Source organism: Numenius arquata, chromosome 2, assembly GCF_964106895.1.
Source record: "Numenius arquata chromosome 2, bNumArq3.hap1.1, whole genome shotgun sequence".
In the NCBI taxonomy this organism is placed as follows: domain Eukaryota; kingdom Metazoa; phylum Chordata; class Aves; order Charadriiformes; family Scolopacidae; genus Numenius; species Numenius arquata.
In genome coordinates, this window is record NC_133577.1 from 9355555 (window position 1) to 9378029 (window position 22475).

General features: G+C 41.6%; 1 protein-coding gene across 4 annotated transcripts in view; it reads right to left on the minus strand.

Moving 5' to 3' along the window:
- ARID1B (AT-rich interaction domain 1B) overlaps positions 1 to 22475 on the minus strand; it is a 343106-nt gene that overhangs the window by 34071 nt on the left and 286560 nt on the right. For 2 of the 4 annotated variants that reach the window (XM_074144442.1, XM_074144443.1), the window contains 3 exons: positions 10127 to 10272; positions 2432 to 2541; positions 1508 to 1666 (listed from right to left, as the gene is read on the minus strand). In XM_074144442.1, the coding sequence (XP_074000543.1) occupies positions 1508 to 1666; positions 2432 to 2541; positions 10127 to 10272 (415 nt within the window). The remainder of the gene's footprint in view (positions 1 to 1507; positions 1667 to 2431; positions 2542 to 10126; positions 10273 to 22475) is intronic. The other 2 variants (XM_074144445.1, XM_074144444.1) reach the window with 1 other exon arrangement.

The following is a 22475-nucleotide window of genomic DNA, read 5'->3' on the forward strand; positions in this document are numbered from 1 at the left end:
GGAATGCGTTCTCATTTGGTAGCCTTGTAGAATTCAACGTGTTTGACAGCCTGTGCAATAACTCTCTTGCTTTCCTCCAGAAAACTGCCCAAACGAGCAACACCCAAAACATTACTACAAAGAAAACTAACAGCCTTTTTGGTACCACCCTTGCAGAAATGCTGTTAAGAAAAAGATGAGACTTTGTGGGAACAAGTAACACCAGCTGCCTTCTGAGACTCAAAGTCGCTGCCAAATAGACATCGAAACATTAAGGCGGTGCATTTCATGCCATGCTGCCCCTCCGCTCAGGGGATTCACCGGATGTCTGGTTTTTGGATGGGGAGACCTTTTTCACTCCAATTGGCCTTCCTCTGTTTGTCCCGAGACATACTCTTCAACGTATCACTTCCTGAAAATTGCTATCAAAGAACTGTTGCAATTTTAAGTGCACATTAACATCAGAAAAAACCCTTCATATTCCTCACAAAAATATATTGCAGTATATTTCTACAGAGAAATTATGATCATTATTACTTTTGGTAAAAAGAAAATAAAAGAACATATATTCTTCTAATTCAAAAAAAACAAAGCAAAAATGACCACGGGGATATTGCTCCCCACAGGCCATATCTGCTTATATTTCCATTCTCTTTTCTATATATGTATATAGATTTTCTACATGTGTATATAGATATATAGACATACATGTGATGAAATTTATTTTTAGTTCTATGCATCTCTCAGGTTTTTCTGTACAACCTGTATGAGAATGATTATTAATCGAAAAAATAGTTTTCTAAAAACGTACACGCATCAGGTTTTTTCTACCCACAATCTGGGTTATTTCAAAATAACTGAATGAAGGAAATCGGAAACAATTTTGTTTTCGACTGTGCCCCGATAACCTAATGACTGTATTTCCAAATACACAATTTAAAATTAAAAATGTTTCAAAACTATATGTGGCAGCTTTTTCATGGTGCCCAGTCTACAATTCAAACTTTGATGGATCTTCGTGTCAATAGGGGAGAAGATTTCTTATTTTGTTTTGGTTTTTTTTTTTTTTTCTTAAATAACCCTAGCAAAGACAAGTGCAGCCACCAGAGTGAAGTCAGTTGTGTGAAGGAGTTTGGGCCCAGGAACAGAAATGGAATTGTCCTTAACAACACAGTCGGCATGCTTGAAAGCTGATGCATTACAGGAAGGATGTTTTCTTCACGACAACTGCTGTATTACCAGACAGCACACTTGCATGATGCACGCAATTTTTACTCTTTCTTATTTCAAAGTACTGTTGGGACAAATTTTGCCCTGGGATAAGCATGCTCAGGCCCCACTGAAGCCAGGCAGTGGAACTTACAGTCATGTGTCCGAGAGCAGAATTTGTACCCAGTGTTATAAAGAAAGAAAACTGTTTAGTGGATAAATAATGAAGAAAAGGAATTTACAAAACAAACAAGCAAGCATTAAAATATAATTAATTACAAAAAAATAAACAAAAACCAAAAAAACCAGAGCCACTTACAGGGCTTGATGGAGTCTTTGGCCAGCCTGGGCTGCTAATGCTATCACTTTCATCTCCATGAAATGAGGAGATGCTAGCAGAGCTTGGGGACATTGGGGAAGGGACTGGCAGGTTGCCTGGGGTTGGGGGCTGAGAAATACCCTGAGAGCTGTAGCTATCCTGTGGTAGAGGAATAAAAAAAAAAAATAATATGACAAAGGCAGGGCAAACTTTATTAAAAACAAAAAAAATACATCCAGTTTAACAGACTGACCAATTTTTATATATAAAATATATATAAACAGAGACACATACAGAAAACACACACATATATAAATATATTTATATATATATAAGGTATTAAAACAACATTGTTAATTAGTATAATTTGGAAAGTTTGCTGGATGCTTGGCTAAAGTCACTAAGCCACCATGCTTATTTCAAGCTCAGATGGAATGCTAAGCATGGGTTTCCCCTTATGAAAGAAAGAAAAAAACCAAGCTGTTCACCTTATTTTATCAAATAAGGCGGGAAAGCAAAATATTAAAGTATGTTGCTGCTGCTGAGGCGGCCAAAACAGGAAGCTATAACTGAAGGCAGAGAAAAATGGCTGCAAGTATTGAAACCAGGCAAGACCCTTCTCTCCCACCCACCTGGCACAGCCGAATCCCCACGCAACTTTTGGCTTGGGTTGCTTTGCCCCCGCAAGTTAAAATGCCGTAAGAACTAGTAACTTTCAGATCCACACAATGAGGAGAAAAAAAAAAAAAAAAAAGAAAAGAAAAAAAAAAAAGAAAAGAAAAGAAACAAACAAAAGAGATTGCACGTGAATGGAAAGGCATGCAGGAAAGAACGGAAGTGGGTAGGCCAAAACCAGAAGATGGAAGGACAACACGGCAGACTTCTGCGGGCTGAACCAACACCACGTGCGGAGGTGGTAAATACCTTTGACTTGCTCTCGGGTTGGGGGGGTCCTTCTTCTTTGCCATCTGCTTTGAGAGGAAGGGGTAGTTTGGACTCACCGGGTGTCATCATATCTGCAAGACCCATAGGTGCTAATCGAAAACAGGAGAAACAGTTAAGCATGACTATGTTTGGTTTTGTAGGAAAAAACACGCTTCCTGCTGCAAGGCTGCGGTGCCACGTGAAGCAGAGGTTATCCCACCTCTGTCCTGTTATTCTAGAGTCCGGAAACCTGGAAACCTCTTCAGTTGAAGTGAGGAAATAAAAGAGAATGAACGAGGCGAGAATACAAGCACCACGGAACAACCACCACAAACACTTTACAAAGTAAAATTCATTCTTCGTGCTGCTGGTGGTCTTCAACTGTCTCCCATATTTGACCACTACATTTTAACAGAACAAATGTCTATTTTAATAACTACTGCACCTTCCCTTTAGCAACAGACAAACGGAAATGAAAACGATGCGCATTTCGCTTGCAATGTTGAATCTGAGAAAAAGGCTGATTTTCCCCATTACATCTGTATTAAGGTTGGTACCCAGCAGATAATTCCTGCCCCTACCAACTTCACTACGAATGGCTCAGCCACTGTGAGCTTTAACTACAGAATTACAAGCTGTAAACTCCACTCTGTTGGAGAACTGTGGGCTCAACTTCTCCCCCTCTTGCCAAAAGGAGGTGGGATTATAATGAACGCACAAACGTCTTTCTCTGATAATGGCACGCAGTTGCTTCCCAAGGGTGTGAGGAGTTTAAGGGGTTTTTTTTTATTTGAAGATGCAAGTGCTAAGTATAGTATTATTGCTGCGGAGCTGCTGGGTTCCTGGATTTCTAGACAGATGCAAGGAGAAACGTTCAGATAAACAGACAGAAAATACTGGGCAGATCAGATGCTAGAAGGTGCCGTGACATTGAATCAATGCAAAAAACCAGAGAGCAACAGCAAGACACCAGGTGATTTTTTTCCCTGCAGAAAAGCATGTGCACAGCGCTTATGAAATACTGGATTATCTTCCCTTCCTCTCTTTTTTCTCCCCCTCATGCCCTTCTTTCAAAGAAGGATCTGAGGTAAGAAAAACATTGGACAGAATAACCTACAAGGCAATAACAAGGAAAAAAATATGTATCCAAAACATACAAATTTTAAGAATTGGCAAAGCATCACTGTAAAAAAAATAAAAAAATAAAATGTGATCAGTACCAGACTAGCGTTCCTCTCTGCAAAATGACAATGCTGGCTCGCACGAGGCAGCAGGCACACTGCATAGCCAGCCAAAGAGAGGAGGGGGAAAAAGGAGCTTTAAAAATACTTCACAGATTGCCCACTACAAAACGATTATTGCACATATTCATGTATTACTATGTTTTAGAAAATAATTAGTTTTAATTACAGCAGTGGGAGCATGAGCAGGACTCTGGCGAATACGCTGGCAAGCTTTGCAGTGCTAATTTGTTAATATCTTTAGCATCACTGCAGGTTGAGACTATGGCTCTGCCAAAAAAACCTACCCAGCCATGTGCCATGTGAGTTTACAACTGTATGCTCAATATTCAGCTTTGAACTGCCGGTGTTTTTCATGGGCACATTTTCTTGTGTTTTCAAAGCACATTTGTAGCCCAATCAAGCCCTTAAAGTCATCACAACACATAAATCATAATCGAGATTTTAAAAAAAAAAAAAAATTACTTCCAATACTTAAGACTTCAAGAATTGGAACAAAAAGCCTTTTTCAAGTGATGCAGCTGCAGAGAAAAATCTATTGGGATCAGCTAAAAATGCTGTTATTTTTATGTATGTGTGTGAAACCTCAACAAAACAGCCAAGCGATATGATACTGGGAAGCCAGCATCCGCTAAGCATTTGATTTGAATGCATTTTGCCCTTATACTCTGTTTGAGGAGCTGGGGCAGCTTGTGACCATTATGAAGTGAAGGATGGCAGCCTAGCACATTTCACTTTTGAATTCCACAGTTTAAAAAAAAAGTTATTTTTCTTTTAGAGATTTTTAACAAGTGTATGTATGAAATGGTCAAATGTATGCCACAGTCTGGTTTTAAACTGGGATGCAGAACTGTTACACAAAATCCATTTTAACAGTTAACACATTTCATCCTGTGAAAGCGCTAAAAAAGAAGTCTTGGTTTTAGTTTCAAAGCAACCAAAGATGACCCTTCCCCTCTAAAGCAATTTTAGAGAGGTCAAACAAAGCAAAGTTAACAGTCACGCTTCTTCACCAGGATTCTGCATGGCTAATTCCTCTGCTGGTATCTCACTGTTATCTAGGTTGGCACACTGTATTTCTGTTACAAAGAATATAATAATTGTGCCCACTCCTGGTAGTCCTGTTTCCATCAGAATTCCTTTATAAAACCTCTTTTCCAGAGAGGCTGAAGTTAACACCTCATGTAGAGGGCAAGTAACTCCAGTCTGCATATTACCGCATATATTGTGACTCTATTAATCTCGTTTAGAAATGTAAAAATACCAATTCATTTTGGCTTTTGAATATTTCTTGTTGGCATATGCAAATATAACTATCAGGAGTTGGAGACAATTATGAAAAAAAAAAAAAGTTTCCCAAATTATTTTTGAGTCTTTGCTCTGAATGATTTACTTCATCTACACCTTTTCTTTCTACCTGTAAGAGGAGAACTGCAAGGATTTTACCAGGCAAACTGCAAGGTTGTCTAGTTTCCCTCTGGCTTTTACCTAAGATGTTTCCACAGCTACTTTTCTATCCACTGTTGAAATGCTGTTTCGTAACTTCTTGCAAACGTATTCCCCGGCGATTTGCAAACAGACATTCCTTCACTTTTTTTTTTTTCAGCAAAGCGGTACAGCGAGAACATTGTTTTGACCCTTTCTGAGCAGTGAAATACTGTTATTGTCACGAAACTGCTAAAATAAGACACGGTCTCTTTCTACGTAGGTACTAATAATTCTGCGTGTGAAGTGCAGACCAAAGGATGAAGCATTTTAGAGAGGAGGATAACAGGGAAATCTTGACTCAAAAATTGTTGTAGCGTACTGTGAATAGGTTTCAAGTACTAGCCTCTGGCTTATTATAAGAATTTAAGAGCTAGAATGATTTCAAAAAGCAAGTATGGGTCACGGTCCTGAATTAACTATTCCACACTGAATTTAATGTACTCAAAGGCAGATATTGACATGAGTAAAACTGCAGCAAAGTATTCTTTTTTGCTAAAGGCTGCTCTATCAATCCCAGAAGATGATGAAGTACTGGAGAAGCAGCAATACACAAACATTGTTTTTCTCTTTATTGCTAGTGCAATAACAAATCACACTCTACAAAACAGAATATTACATCCTTCATAAGACATTCCTTCCTCCCTTCCGCCACTAGCACTCTCCCTCTGAAAAAAAAAAACAGCAAACCCCCAAAAAAGAAAAAAGTAGCAAATTTGTGACTCATGGAGTTGGCAAGAGGATCCCCACTGGAAAAATGGAAGAGGGACAACAGCATTGCCTAATGTCCTGCCATGAATGACCATCTGCCACTGAGGAAAAGCACAGCCAGGGCGCTCGGACACATCTGAAAGGGATGAGTGGGCCACCAAGAAGCTCAGCACCGCAACTCCCTCCTGCCTACCAAGTCTCATCCAGGGGATGACAAGTACACGTGGTTTGGGATGCACCTGGATTTACAGTCACACAATGACCATTGGATCACGATCATCGCTTATTTGGAATATATATAGGTCTTGGGATACTTCAGCTGTTACCAACTGCTGACATCCTCCAGAAAGTGTATTTAAATGTGCCTTACATAACAGCTCCTATGAAGGTATGTATTAGAGCAAAAAAATAGTAAAATAAATGGAGGTTTCCATTTTTCAGAAAAATTTATCCAAGCTGCAAAATACAGAAAGCCAATTAAAATTTCTAAAAAATGCTTCACATTCATAAATACAATTGGTTTCTCTATCAGAGGTTCATCCAAATAAATGCAAAGTAAAAAATATGTATTTCTTATATATGAAAAGGTGTTGTATCTATGTTCTACGTTAATTTTAAGAGCATCCTTTTAATTCCTTTAGTGCAAATAACTTTTCCTAGAATTTCGTGTTTTATGTTAAGTATTGCAATGTTAAAAACGCATTGGGTATAATTATACCCAGAAAATGGAAGGTTTCAGTAGGACAGAGGTAGTGAAATTAGGAAAAGATCCTAGGGCAGTAAGGAGATTAATGCTTTTTTTATTGTTTTGTTCGCCTCCAGAGGTAGCAGAGACTTCGAGTGCCAGTTTCTGTGCAAGCACAATATGGAAATCTGTGAGATCCAAACTCCACATTACTTCTTTTTAAAGATAATTTCCACTAGAATTAACAGCACGAAATTATTTTATTTATATTGGGTTTTGTAAGTTCCCTTTTATTATATGTATTTTTAAAGCCTGGATTTAAAAAACAGGGGAAAAAAATCTAAAATATATATGGGAAATGTGAACCCATATAACAAAAGGGCAGTGGAGGTTACACAATTTTTCTGAATGGCAGTTTGTTCCGTAACTGTGAAGGGATTCTGGCACTTTTTCTTGAAGCTTTTGTTGCTGTTACGGATGGGATACTCTGTCAGAAGGATCTGTCTTCTTTGATCTCATAATTTCTGTGTTCCTAAACTGCTCTACATCAGCAGAAGCTGGTGATCTGCTGTTTGATCCACAGTCACTGGTGAAGTACCAGGATGCGTAACTGCAACACGATTTTCCTTTCAGTTGTGACATTAATTAAAAAAGAACTAAGGCAAAAGAAAGGATCAACTGGTAATAAGGAGTTATAAATGCTACTAAAAACGTGTAGCAAAAGCAGTATTATGCTTAGCTGTACTGAAGCTCCAAAACCACATGAAAAAAAAATCCGTCAGCATCAGCAATCTTCCTCTATTTTACAGCAAAACCTAAAAGTGCATTTGATTAAAATGTCTATAACCAAAACCTACCTTCCTCCCTCGCAACAGGCAACACTACTGCACTCTCCAAGACCCAGACAACCAAGAAACCAACTTGTCCCTATTGCTTACCTTAGTTTTTCAATGGCCTCTAATTGAAACTACAGCCGTTCATGCTCAGTGCACGTGAGGAAGGAAGGTAACTACCGCCCACAAGGCGCTCCAGCAGCAGCTGCTCGGTTGTATTTGGTTTTGGCCCCACACATTGCCTGAACGCTGGTTTATCCCACAGACGTGTGACTTTACACTAGAGGGGGCAGAGTGGGGGGAACTGGTCTTTTGTGTCACAGAAAATGCCTTTTTCAAGCCCCTAAGTAGGTATCACCTGCAAGTTCTCCCCCTCGTCAAAAGCAGGGCCAGAGCTGACCCCGAAGTGCTCCCCCAGCTCAAGACATCATCATTTCAAACACTGTATTTACACTTGCCTTAAGCTCAGCCCTTCATTTCTGTGACCCAAGCAGAAGGATGAGTGAGGAGGAGGGGGGGGTAGGAAGGCAGCGTGTTCCCACTGCAGCTGCCCCCAGCAGTGTACTCACACCTCATTTTCTCCTTTTGCTCCCCGGGTACCACCACCACCACCCGTGCGCTCTCGGAGGCCGGCTCCATAAAGCAATCGAGATGTGTGTCTGCTCACGCACAGGGGGAGAGAGGTGCTCTGAACTCCTTTAGTTCATCTCGTACTTACTTTCCATTGGGTAATCTTTGAATTAATAAAACTGGAACAAAAGAAAACCTCACAAATGCACTGGCAGAAAAAAAAAAACCAACCCTGATAAATGTTTAAATTATTAAAAATCCAATATTTCAGAATGCATAACACAATAAAAAGAGTATGACTACCCCATACAAAAGACTGCCAGGATAAATGGCCTCGCATTGAACAGATTTCCACTGTATGAAATAACGAATGGCTGAATTATCTGAACAAAAAAACCTCTGTGAATCTTCCTTTAAACTGGTTATTCCTTAGGAATACATAAATCTTCTTAGGCAGGGCACTCTGCCATCTGTTTGCTGTTGGTTATTTCTGCAGCTCTGGGGGCCAAAGGAAAAGGGGGAAAAATTACTTCTGCTAATAGCAAAACAGAATTTATAGCACAGTTTCAATGCTCAGAAGTAATTTTATTTCAGCAAGCCAGACAAAACACATAACTACACAAACAAAACATAATATTACCTGGGACAGCTCTGGTGGGGGAAAAGCAAGCTATTATCTAATGGTCTTTTCAATAGCTTTTCCCTCTTCATCCAGACGGTGAAGTGTGCTGTCTGGACTAACCAACGGCTTCCAAAGCCAGCACTGCAAAAAGCCCTTTTCTGTTGTTTTTCTTTTCTTTTTTTTTTTTTTTTTAAAACCTTACTGATTAACAGCTTCCCTTCTGTTTCTTCTGCTAATCAAAAATGTAACATAATATTCTTGAAAAATAAGAGACTGTTAAGTGTCGCAGGAGCTCCTGTGTAGAGCAAAGAAACCCTTTGGACATCCTAGACCTCAGAATCTTGCAGTGGCCATTTTCTGCCTGGGAAAGCAGGGACACATAAAACTGACAGGGAGGAAAGATAGGGAAGGAGACGGAGGATGAAGGAACGAAACAAGCTAAGCAGGGCAGAGAGAAAGGTACTGAAACACAGCTCTTGGTAAGCTACGATTTAATTAATAAGGTACCTCTAAAGAAAAAAACAAAAGTAGAAACAATACCAACTAAGAAACAAACTCAAATCACCTCAGCACAACCTATCCAGCTTTCAGAAAAACTTCAAAACCCCCAACATTTCAAAAAGTGCTAATGTAATCAGTAAAGCATGCACAGAAACTCCACGACTGGAATAAGTATTTGGGAGAATCCACTTCAGGGTCACTGAAACTCCATCCAAACCCACCCCAATCATAGAATTGATCTTTACTGAAGTATTATCTTGATGGAGGATAATTGTTAGGAGTTCAAGCCGAATATGGACTATAAGGCACACTTGCACAGAATTGCATTCACCTGTCTTCACAGCCACATAAAAAACTGCACATAATTGTAAATTCGCAAGTCATGATATGAAGGACAAATCCACCGGTGACACTGAATATGCCTTTTTTTTTTTTTTTTGCAAAAGGCATCTATGATTAAATATATCATATACTGATATTTAAATAAGTAAATGAAGAAACCCTATATATGGTTATATGAATTTTGGAAACAGTAAATATGGCCTATGCTTTCAGAACAGAGTAATTATTTTAAGTGCTCAACTTACAGCATCTTCAAGTCAGAGCAGGTGCACATCTCTTTTTTTAAACCAGCACCACATTAAATATCTGAAATTGCCATCTTAGGAAGGAAGACACTGAAAAGCAACAGCAGCCTCTTAAAAGATGAGGTTTTTCTCCTTCCCTCTCTTGCAGGCACACAGACACACACACAAATATACGTGTACTTGCTACTCAGCACCTACGTCAAACTGGGTCCGAGTGTTGCTGGAACTGCTCAAAACATTGTACTCATCTACATACCGTGCAAAAGGACTTAATGAAAAATGTGTGAGTTACTGTACAAAAAAAAAATGTGAATACGTTAGCCTAGTTTTGAACCACTCCAAACTACCCAAGGCGGGGTGAATGGAATGAAGAAGGCTTTCCCTCTGCCACCAGCCCAGGGCTGGTGCCGTCAGCAGATGTATGGAGGAAGGCCACTGCTGGAAGGGTACCCACCATTACCTGTTGAACTGTTCACCATGTTGGGTGCCATGCTGTAAGGAGGAGCCTGCGGGTTCATCAGGCCGGAGCTGTTGTTCATCGGCTGAGTGTAGGGGGAGCTGGATCCCATAATACCGCTCTGATTCATGGCAGGAAAATTGCCTTGCCTACGAGGAGAGAAAGCACACACACGATGTCTCATTACATCCCTCATCGCTGAAAATGCTGTGGTTTGTCACAGAGTACATCTCCTATTGTTTGCAAATAGCTAAGGAGAAGGCACGCAATTAGATCATTTTACCTACACGGGGAGCTATATTAGTCTTGAATTAGTTACCGTGTACCTCAGACAGAATAGGACTGAACACAAATTTCAAGAGATGTATACAGTGTCTTCCTATGTCACAGCCAATCAGCAGAAAAATAAACCTCGTATTACTTATGCTATGAGTAGACAGCAATGTCAAAAGTCAAAATCAGAACCTAGGACTGGCATAAAAAAATGTCAGTGAATTGCAATTTTGACCGTGTTGTAGAAATCCTTGCCTGTCGTAGCTTAAAAACACTGAAATGACCAGAATAAAAATGGGTACCATGGAATCTGTTTCAGATTTCTGTATCTGATGTTATTGCACACACCTTGTTTCCTGTAAAGCACTTCTAATCCTAGGGTGCAACGGAGAAATCCAATTGCACGTGAGCATTGATCTTGAGGATACCTCATGACCAAAAGTGGAATTCGCACAGCTCCCAATGAATTCATATACACGTAACTTCCTGCTTCTTTTTTTCCTCAAAACAGCTTTTTTTAAAAAAAAAACAAACACAACAGATGTCCCCATCTCCAGTCCTGATCTAGGGCCCAAAGTCATAGTCATTTAGCAAATACCATTTAAGTGACCATAGATGTGACTGCAGCGTTGAATAAAATGTTCATCTTGTTGTACGTGTCGCCTGCGTCCGATCTTTCAAAAAAACACGTACATACTACACTTTGTTGAAACAAGAAACTTCAGCAGAACTATTTTGGTTTTGAAAATTAATCACATATTCCTGTAATACTTTCATAACTGAGACTTCAGTTTGTCTGAAAAACTGCCCTGAATCTTCAAGATGTGAAGATCTTCAGACCAACTATTTTTGAAGGCTAAACCTTATCTACTCTTAAGCTCTAAAAAGCATCTAACTAGGCTTTCTACTTGATGTAGCAAATTCTGTAGATAAGCTGAGGCACAAGGAAGAAAATTACCCAATTCAAGTAAGCAGAATAACCCAATATAATGCTTGATCCAACTTCAAAAATAACTTTTTATTCTTTTAATCCATAATACAATCATCTTTCTTTTCCTGGTGTAGTTGAAGACTGCACATATTATGATATGTATGTGGATATAGACTTACATATATAAAATCATACATATAAATAAAAACACATGCAAAAATATACTTACTTGTATACTCATAGCCTACTTAGGAAAATACAAACCTCAGACCTGTTTCTTCAATGTACCCCCTGTAAATTTATGCCATTTATCCAAATCAAGGAGACAAGAAAGGAAGCAACTACCCCTTTACATAGCTTTAGTACCTGTCTGCTTTTTTTTCCTCATGAAAAAACAAAGCATTTAATTTTATCTTACGTGCAGGGAAAGCTGCATGTCCTCGTAGCAAGATGGAATTTTGGTGTAAATTCTACTTTTCATTATTATACAGCATTCAAACAAAACAGACAACCCCCAAACCAATAACCCTGAATAACTTCAATGGCTTCTTGTCTTCCCCAAACTCGTGGCAGATTCTTAACGCAATTGGTAGAAACAGATTTCTTTTTTAGGAGGTACAGGAGGAAGACCATTAAAGCACTATTTGGCCTAATTTTTCTTGACACATTGTGAATTTCTTCAAAGGAAAAGAGAACGTGTTATCTAAATAAAGCATCTTTTTCCAAGTCAGTTTTGTCCTTTGCTCTCTGAAGACAAACTTTTCTTCACTCTTGCAAAGAGGCAAAGGCTTTCCTTTGATATGAAGGAGACAACTGCCACACAATGTCATTTCCCCGATGAAGCTTGCAATGAGTAGTGGAGGGAAAAGATTTAAAATGCACAGTGGTGCAATGCTCCAAGGGAAAATTACAAAGGGAAAAGAGAAGAGCGGGACCATTTGGCAACAACTTTAAAAGATTTCAGTCACACAATCAAGCTTTTCTTATGTAAATACTGTATCTTAAACACCCCCACCTCCCATTTTTAGCTGAAATTTGCTGGATTTCAACAAATGCAGTTGACTGGAAATTCATTTCTCTGCTGGATAAGCGAGATCCTTTCCATTACTGGGTAAAGTTACTGGTTCATCTTCAGTTACTAGTGAAGATGAAGAAAGTGTGCAAGTGCATTTTTACACTTTAAAAAAGAAGTAACAGATTTTGAAAGGTTCTTTTATGGAGGAAGGCTGGGGTTCTGCAAAAGACAGAAGTCTCTACAGGTATCTATCTCTCTAGCATCCTTCTTTTGCTTTAAAAATACACAGGAGATACGCACCTTGCAGGTAAACTGAAATTGGTCCTGACCTACTAATATTTCAACACTCTTACTTCCTACAGCATGTATATGGCCTAAGCTATGGGGCAGTTCATTGTCTCCAATTGAGGTACAACCGATTTCACGTTACCCACTACGGACATCAATCTCAATCGTAGTTCATGAAAGCACACTGCTGTACAACAGCCTTAAATCAAAAAGTAGGAAACTATTTCCAGTTTAGACGGAGAGCGGAAATTAAATAAAAGGAATATACAAGCTTTGGTCAGGACAGCAAGAAAACAACTGAAGTCTAAAAAAATTGCTTCTGTACCCAGAAAGACCTGAATGGCAGAACCTAATTCTGAAATCTCATCTGGCAAGGCAATCCTTTCATCCTCCCATGTAACGCCGCGCTTGGAACAGACACAGCTCTCCATCTCTGGAAAGAGCCCAGCAAGTGAAAAGACTCAGCACCGTCCCTGGCAGAGCTCTGTCCTTCCCTGGTCCCCTGTCAAAGCAGCGGCCGTGGCACCTCTCTGTTCACTCGGTAACACCGAGAGGCGACATCCTGCAAGAGCAAACGTTATTTTAGCCTGAGACTGGGTGCCGTGCGCGGTACAGAGCTCCTCCACGTTAAACTCTGCTCTATGATGGCTTGGAATGGAAAGTTTCTTTAGGGAGGAATAATCAGGTATTACTTCAGCCTTTAATTCTCCCTCCGCAGTGGGCCTCCTTTGAGTAAAGACTGCTGACTGTGACAAATTGTGCTGCATCAGTGCTGTAATATGAAGTGGAGTCCATTAAGAACTGAGCTGAGATCACCAAACTCATTTTGATTAACCTCCAGGTCACTAAACACTTATAAATATGTTACACAGCAGCTGCTAAACATATTTATATATGCTTAAGGTCACAGCATCATCTGTTGGTTGTTGGAGTTAAGTCAAAAATCTTATGTTTCCTTCTGTGCTGCTTTTAGTAAAGGCATATCCAACATACTATTTAAGAAGTAGTTATCTCAAAGCATACTACCAGACTCTCTCCTACATCTCCCAATTCCCTCCTCCATTTTTCTGGGGGGCTAAATAAAAATCAAGTCTTTCAAAAACAGTCTGCTGTACATGTACTGACATCTAATGGCAAAAATACAACTGACCGGCTATGAATTCTATAGCAGAATAAACCCAGTCAGGTATACGATTTTAAAATATCTACCACATAGACACCAATGGTTGGGTTGCTTAGGGATTATGCAAGTGATAATTAGGAATAATAGGGAGAAATCAGGAAAAGAAATATTTATGTCGAGTGTAATGTAAAAATGGCCTCATGGTGAGATGCAGTTACCCTCCAAGGGAGTGAAGAAAACCCCAACACTTGACACCTCTGCACACAGACAACGCATCAGAAGATGTAGTGGTCGGAGAACTCCTGCGTTGCGTATGAACTAGATGACCTGCCAGGTATTTTCCAGCTCTTAACTCCTCCAATACCGTGATCCCAGATCACATACTTTTCCCCATTTAGAAGAAAAAGCAGCTGGCCTAATACAAATTTAGGATTATGCTATCAATTTAAACACTATACTTAAGCCTACGCATTTCTTTTTTCTGTGCTACTGCTACAAGTAGATCCAAGTATTCAGCAAATGGAAGAGATTAAAAATGGGAAAGGGAGGGTGGAATCTGCTCGCTTTCTGTGGTTTATTTACTCTGTTGACAATTTAGCAATTCACAGCACTTGCATAACGCCAGAGCCAGTTGTTACGCTCGAGGAAAGGGCTGCCACCCAGGGGGACCCAGACAGGCTGGAGGAACGTGCTGACAGGAACCTTACGAAAGTCAACAGGGACAAGTGCAAGGTCCTGCACCTGGGAAGGACGAGCCCCCTGCAGCGGTGCCGGCTGGGGCTTGCCCAGGGGCAGCAGCTCTGCTGAAAAACCCCCTGGGCATCTTGGCAGAGAAGGAACTGAGCGTGAGCCAGCAGAGTGCCGCGGCAGCAAAGAGGGCCAACGACATCCTGGGCTGTGTGATGAGGAGCAGAGCCAGGAGATGGCTCAGAGATCATCCCCTCTTTGCTCAGCACTCATTAGACTCCATCTAGAGTATCGTGTCCAGTTTTGGATCCTCCAGTAAAGGAAAGATGAAGATAAACTGGAGTAAGTTTAGCAGAGGGCCCCTTAGATGGTCAGGGCTTGAGCACTCACCCTGGAGGGGCTGAAGGACGAGGGCTGGTTCAGCCTGGGGCAGAGACAGCTTTTGAGAGGAACCTAACAGCAGCCCCAAAGCACCTATAAGGAGGTCAGCAAGAAGATGGAGCCAGGCTCTTCACAGTGGGGCATGGTGGGAGGATGAGAGACAACAGGCAAGAGTTAAAACTTGAGAAGTTCAGACTGGGTGTAAGAAAATCCTGTTTCCAGTGAAAACAGTCAGGCATTAGATCTTGGTGGCCCAGGGAGGTTGTGCAGTCTCTGTTCTTGGAGGTTTTCAAGACTCAACTGGATAAAGCCCTGAGCTCTCAACTGAGCCTGCTGAGGATGAGACCTCTTGAGGTTCCTTCCAGCCTAGTTTTCAGCTTCGTTGTGCTGTTGATAGTCTGGTGTACTATTTGGTCCAAAATACAACTGGTCAAATTCAAAACATTCCCTTTTAAGAAGGTCCTGTTCTGGTCTTTTGCTTTCCTTCATTTGCAATCTACCCGAAGCTTAATCTGCACTTAATCTCTTTTCTCTGCAAAACAAGCAGCATCAGATCTAATTGTGTCTTCTGAGCTAATACAGAAGCCTGTGTATTTAAAGAGAGGAGATGACATGCGAGATCTGGTCATCGTTAAAAAGCAGAACAAAGAAATTGTAAGAAAGAAGAGCACTGACAGTACAAAGAAGCACACGAGTGATCACAGCTGCTGAGAAGTCTCTCTTACACTGGGATGTCTACCTTTAATTGGACCTGAAATCACCAGTGGGTTAGTGTGTTGTCTCCCACTGCTACACAGAAGTCACTCTGCAGCCCGTACGTTCAATACTGATGTGATTTAGCACCTCCTCCCTGTTGCCATCTGATGGAAGTTTTTACTCTCATCTTCCTCAGATTTGACCAGACAACTAATTACAAAACTGAATTCAGAGGTAGGTGTGGTTTAGCCATGGACAATGACAGAAGAGGATCATGCTTCTCAGCAGGACAAGAAATGAAGACACAACTTTTCATACGGCAACATGTCAAAGCTCAGGTTTTTGCTGCGTGCAGAGGGATCGAGTTCTACCACTTTCTGTGGATTTTCTGGCGTGCATCTGACATTATGCTCTCCTCTCGATCTAAACCTGTAACATTGGAACAAAGCCCTTCATACAGTCAGAAAAAATGACCCAGCTTCTGTAGAGCCCTGTGGCTGTCTGAGCACAGGAGTCGAGCACGGCAACGTGCAGGGAACAGAAAAAGGGTTCAGAAGTGGAGAGTGTAGAAGGGCTGGAGGTGAGGAAAGACTGGGGCGGAAAAGATGGAAACGGAGGGGGGAGTAGGTGGAAATGAAGAATGAACAAGGGTTGGGAGCATCCCCACTAGGTGCCAGAGGTTTTTAGGGCAATGATGATGATGGGTGCTCCGGAGAAGGGAGATGAAACAGAGATAAAGGAGGAGGAGCAGGGAGGAACATACAGTGAGCCGTTACTCCCAGGGTAAACATATGGGAGGTCCCTCCAGCATGAACACGGAGCCTCTCAGCCAGGTCCACCTGAAGGAAGGGAGGGATTCACAGGTGAGCCTCAAAAGCAGGGTCCTACCAGCGATGTGCCTTTCTGCAGCTCCTCTGCTGGTGCACGCTGCCGGGAGGCAGGGCCAGGCTCCCAGGTGGCCATTCCAGCCAGGAGCTGGACCAGCACCAGTCCAGCAGCAGGGCACAGTGGGGCGATGCCAAAGGAGCAGCACTGCAAGGATGGGAGCAGGGATGGGGCACGCTGCCCAGGTAGAGAAGAGCTGCCACTGAGTCACACATCCTGATGGTCACAGTTATTATTATCTAGGCACCTCCGCACTGCGCTTCCCGACACTTCCCACAGCACTCACGTAACGTAGGGATTTCTCCCTGCTATCCTGCCCTAGGCACTGGACCTGAAAAATTATCCTGTTCCCGGGACCTGGCCACCTGAGCAATTGGCGGGTGAAAAAGGAAAAAAACAAAAGGCCCACAAGCTCATGGAAGTTTGCCATTTCTGCTCCAGATCTTTAGCATACATCAGTTTTGCAGCGAATGCACTGTAGCACCTCAGGGGAGTAATTTGTGTAAACATTTTAAAAGGAACATTTTTTTTTTTTAATGCTGACACACTGCTAAGGTGGCTACTTGATTACAAACTGTGAAAATGACTGCGTTCGGCTGCGCTCACAAATCACAGTGTACTGACCAAATTGCCCTGTGCTTATCTGTGCCAGGTCTGCAGCATGACAATATTTCCTCTCTCTTTTAAATGTCAAAGTATGATTTGGGGGGTTGTTATTTAAACACACTGACCTGCACAATAACCAGAAGTACTTTATTTAAATCTGTCTCGAGCTGGGGACTAGCCTTAAGCGCTTATAATCTGTCATACTTTGACACCAAATGGGTTATTATAATGAGAGTAATTCAGGAGTGAGACCTGCGAATGCTTTCTCCCTGGAGAATTTACACATAAACGTGCATGCAGATACATATGCTCTTTGTTATGGATTTTCCTTCTTGCTACATTATGGGCTTCCTTGGAGAAGTGAAACCATTTCTGTCATCAGGGGATATGGGAGAACTGGAGGAGGGAGAGGGGAGCAAGGGAAAATAAACTCCGACATTGCTTGGACTGGAAGTTCATCGCTGCGTCCGCGCCACTAGCAAAGGTCAAGACACACGAAATCTGAATATTGGCTTGGGCAGCTATAAAAAGGCATTAAAGGCGGTTCCCATGTAAATAAAACCAAACAAATTTAACATCACTATATCTGAAAGCTAAGGATCCCCCCTCTCGTTAGCTGCAGCTGTAAGTGTACTAACCTGGATTTACGCTTCCCCCTCCGCTCCGCGGGGAAGCTCACCACTCGCAAAGTTTTGAAAAAGAAACCACGAAAGACGGTGATGTGACAGGTGTCAGGTCTGCCACGAGATATTTTTTTTTCCATTTTTCAGGTTAGAAGGAAAAAGAGAATTTTATACTTGTGTGGGTGGGTGCGTGCGTGTGTGAAAAGGGGAGGCCAAAGCTCCGAGATGCACTGACACCAACAAAACACTAGGAAACGTAAATGAAAAAGCATCCAGATTTGTACCGGGGTCCGTGTGTGTGAGTGTGTCTGCTGACATTGGGCACCCAGAATCAACACCAAAGTATTCTTCCTAAGGACTGGGCCTAAACGGCAATGAAACGGCTGAAATGGGGAATAATATTCTAGCATCATAATTACGTGATAGTGCGCATCACCTTGTAATCCACTGCAGTCTGACCGAGCAGACTGCTTGTTTTCTTCATCTGGCTGATCTAAAGATTATTGTGCAAGATACTTTTTGGAAGAATAACAGAAATAGCCTTTTTATATATATAAATTTATATATATATATTGCAAATATATATATATAAAATAATACATTCTTTTTTTTCTGGCTACAGAAATACTTGTGCCTTTAGCATCATCACCATCACTTAGACTAAGAAACAATCAAGGAGGGAGAAGAAACTTAAAAATTAGTTGTTCCTACCAGGCTGATTCAATGCTCAGCCCCTCAGAAAAGCAGCCACCAAAACTTATTGTTTGTTTACATGCTATTGTCATCACATTAACCATTTTTCCAGTGAAAACATCTGCCCAACGGGCTACCTAGTCATTTAAAGCCCAGTAAAACACAGGAGTGTCACAGCACATCAAACAGTGGCAGAGCAACGTAAGAGGAACATGTGATTGGTGAGTATTGATGCTAATAACAACACAAGTACACAACCTTTGAATGCTGAATGCACGCTGAGGTCAGAATAAATCTCCCAACTCCATTTTACAGATAACAAAAACTGAGGAAGAGATCCAAGATTAATAACGGTCTAAAAGATGGCCAGAAGAATAATAAAGTAGTTGAATACAGTGAGGAAAACATAGCACAAGCCAGCAGAAAAATAAATCCTTAACTTCATTTGATCCTAATGATGTAAGGATGTGTGACTGAAAAACATGAAGGATATTTAGTGAAATACTGTAGGGGTTTTTTTTTGTTTTTTGTTGGTTGGATTTTTTTGGGTTTTGTTTTGTTTATTTAGTAGGTTGCAGCTGTTTAATTCTGTTTTTATAAAGCTCCTTCTGTGTTAATTAAAGTTTTTTTCATTTGAATTTCAAGGTGACCACAGCATTTGGTCACCAGCCTTCAAACCCACAGGGATCCCCTGAAATTACTGCGCAGCATTCTTGTAAGTGCAGCAAGACCTCCGTATTTGAATTTATTTGTGTAAAAACAAACTCAGCCCTTTGTACTCAGTGCAACCGGTGCTGAATAAATACAATATAATGCTGCGTGACAGAAACCACGGGACTGCTGAAAAGGGGGCCAAGTCAAATGGCTCGCAGTCCCATCCAAGCTCCGCTCTTTGTGACCCCCTGCCTACCTTCCTGACAACGCGGATTTAAGCGGCAGCTCTCCCGGGGGCTGCTTGCACGCTGTCCCCATCGGACATAACACCGGAGCACCAAAAGGAGAGAGATTTCCTAGCCCAAGCGGAGTAGTGTGTGATGGGTAGAAGAGGGCTGCTGTAATCTCTCCCGCAAGCCGGAGAATGCATGAACTGGGTCTGTAGCGAAAAAAGAAATCTGTCCTGTACGGCACGACGGAGCCGATCTGAACCAGGATGCCGAGAAGGGTGATTGAGCCTGGTGTGATTCGGTATCAAAACGGGAATGACTCGTATGACTCTCTCACTATGTACCATCTATTTTTGTGCAGGCTTATAAATAGCTGTACTAAAAAGTCGGAAGGCCCTATGAACTCTCTCCCAGAACGATTACTTGAAAGTGGGTAAGAGTCTGTTCCCAGCACACGAACAGCCAGGGGGTCACCAAAGCGTGGTGCTAAAAAGCTACAGGAAGCTAAGGACACACTGCGTGTTTCACTAATTCAGCCTCCTCCGCTGCGGCACTGCCTCGGGAGAGGATCGACCCCTGAGCTCCCTCCTCTTCCACCTGGGGACGCGGACCTCCTGCCACCTCTCACCGCGTTCAGTCACGTCCTCGCACCAGGTTTGAGCACCACATCAGCTCCACGGAGCTCGCTGTGCTGCTGGCAACCAACTGAAAATCTAATAAAATCCTCATCGTTTCATGCCAGCTCTTCAGTGCATCTTTTCATAGTAAAATGTCATCTGGCTGACAGCACACGCTGAACGCAACTGTGCATGTGCAGCAGCACGGCGAGGAAGTTCTCCGAAGGCATTTCCCAACAGACACATTTTCACCTACCTATCTTTGCCCAATAGCCTGGAGCTGTTATGTGTTTATCAATATTATTATTACCACTATTACCATCAGTCTCAGCACTCTGGCACTCCAGACAGTTTCGCAAGAGCAATGCGGTGTGTGTGTCAGCGTGGTTTCAGCTGGCTCTTTTCTTCATCTTTGGCTCAGAAGATGCCTGAAACCTACTGTGACAACTGCAACAGGTATTTAATGTGTTAGTGAAACTGCTGGCCATCATTAAAAAAAAACGTCTTATTGCTGTTATGTTACCATTTAGTATGATTCTTACAAGGTTACTCGCATGCAGTTAGAACTGATGCTCCCATCTGAACTCCATCAATAGAGTAAAGGTCTCTTCCCACTCGTATTTCCCCAAGTAACATTGCTAAAATAAAATTGTTTAATTTTCTCTCAACTATCACTATTGTAAAACAACCTAAAACCTTAAAACCGCTCTAAAACCTGAAGCCCTCCTACCACTTTTTACGTCTCTCCCTTTCTGTCACAAAAATCTTATGCTGTTCCATCACAGCCTTGTACTGGTACAATGCACGTGCCAAATCACACAGAGCAGTCACGGAATTAGCTTTCTTCATGAGTCTCATTGAACAGATGGCTATTCTCCTGTTTTTTACTTGCTTTTTGTTTTTTTTTTTTTTCTGACTAGTGCTGTGATTTAAACTAGTAGATCTTCTGGCTAATAGGTAAAAAGACAGTGTGAAAATCCAGTTTCCTCATCTGAAAAATTTCTTTCGACCCAAGAAAAACTACTCGATCTCAAGTCCTCCCTTATTCTTTACTTTTATACAATAACGAGTAGTGGATTCTTAATGCCCCAAAGATCAGCTTTGGAGGTACTGAATTTCTACGTAACTGACTCTGAGGCAGAATGCTAATAAACTACACAGAGTCCTACACTGCAATTTTGTTTCAAAATAATTAGCACTTCTATAGAAGGCAACAGCTCTCCTAAATAACCAAATCAAGCCAAAAATAATCTTGACACAATAATAATCAAATTAGAAGTGTCTCTAAGATGAATGAAAATTCTCATTCATGACTCTGAAAATCACCCTGCCTTCCCAACAGGCTCCTGCTTTCACAATTCCAGAATGGTTACTCTCCGAAGGAGGGAAGGAGCAGGACTCCCGAGGTCCGTGGTTAATCTCCAATGGCACGCACAGCGTACAGCAGTCTACTTGATTGATGAGTAACCAAAAAAGAAAAAACCGCCTCCCCAAATCACTGGCTGCCTGCACGAGCTCTGCAGCACGGTGACATCCAGGGCTCCAAAATGATGGATTTACCTTTTAGTAAAACAAAATTCCAGATAAAAATATATTTCTCTCAGTCTCCCACAAGAAATGGCTTTGGTTAGCTCAGCATGTAAAGTCTTCCTATCCTCACACGATTTTATCAGCAATTTTGAGCTGATCTACAAAATGCATGTCCGTTTAAAGAAAATAATGACAAAAGCGTGATTCCCAGCTCTCCCTTTACTATAATAAACACATATAAGCTAAGTTGTACTTCACCCCTCCTAATACATTGTAGAGAAAAGCCATACATGGTTCCGCTTTGAAAAGCAAAACATGAGGAGAGAAAGTGCCCTTTCAAAAAAATAAAGAATGAAAAAATCAGCTTGATATAAATGACTACTTCTCACGAAGAGGGAAGAAGCGTGGGTCCTTTTGAAGAGAAATACGTCAATAATGGCTAATGGCTCCCTTAGAAATTACAGTTACAGTAAGCATTAATATTTGGACTTTAACGCCTCGAATCACACCGAAACTTGGCGTAGGGAGAAAATATTCCACCTGTTACTGAAGCGCCGGCAGCCCCAGGTGGAGCAAGCACAGCAGCCACTTGGAGTTCCCAGCCACACCACCGGAACGGAGTATCACGGACTGAAACGTACTGCCTGGATATTCAAACACCACTGACAGAGAGCAAAGCGGGGACCGTTTCAGGGGGATCCATTAGGATCCCGAAAGAAAACGTGAAGCCTGTGAGCGTTTGGAGGAGCGGAGTAGAGGGGAAATGGCCTTGAGACTGGAGAATTGTGAATGGCCTGAATCTGAACAGGAGTAATTCCTTCCCAGTGACTGAACGTTAAATAAAAGACCCAGCAGAAAGAGCCTTTCTGCTAGGGGCTTATTTCAAAGGCAATAGATAACGTACCCCCGGCACTGGCTCCAATTATGGCTACCAGCCCTATCTTAGCCTAGTTTACTTTGGGGATTTCACAGTTGGCAGCCTTTCATCTAGAAGTAGCCTGGTTTGAATAAGCAAAGAAACTTGAATGAGTACTTAACCTTCCTGCACTCCGCTGCACTTCCCAGCAGAGAAGAACAGCACCTCCAAGCTTAAGGGGAAAAGGGAAAACAATGGAAAATA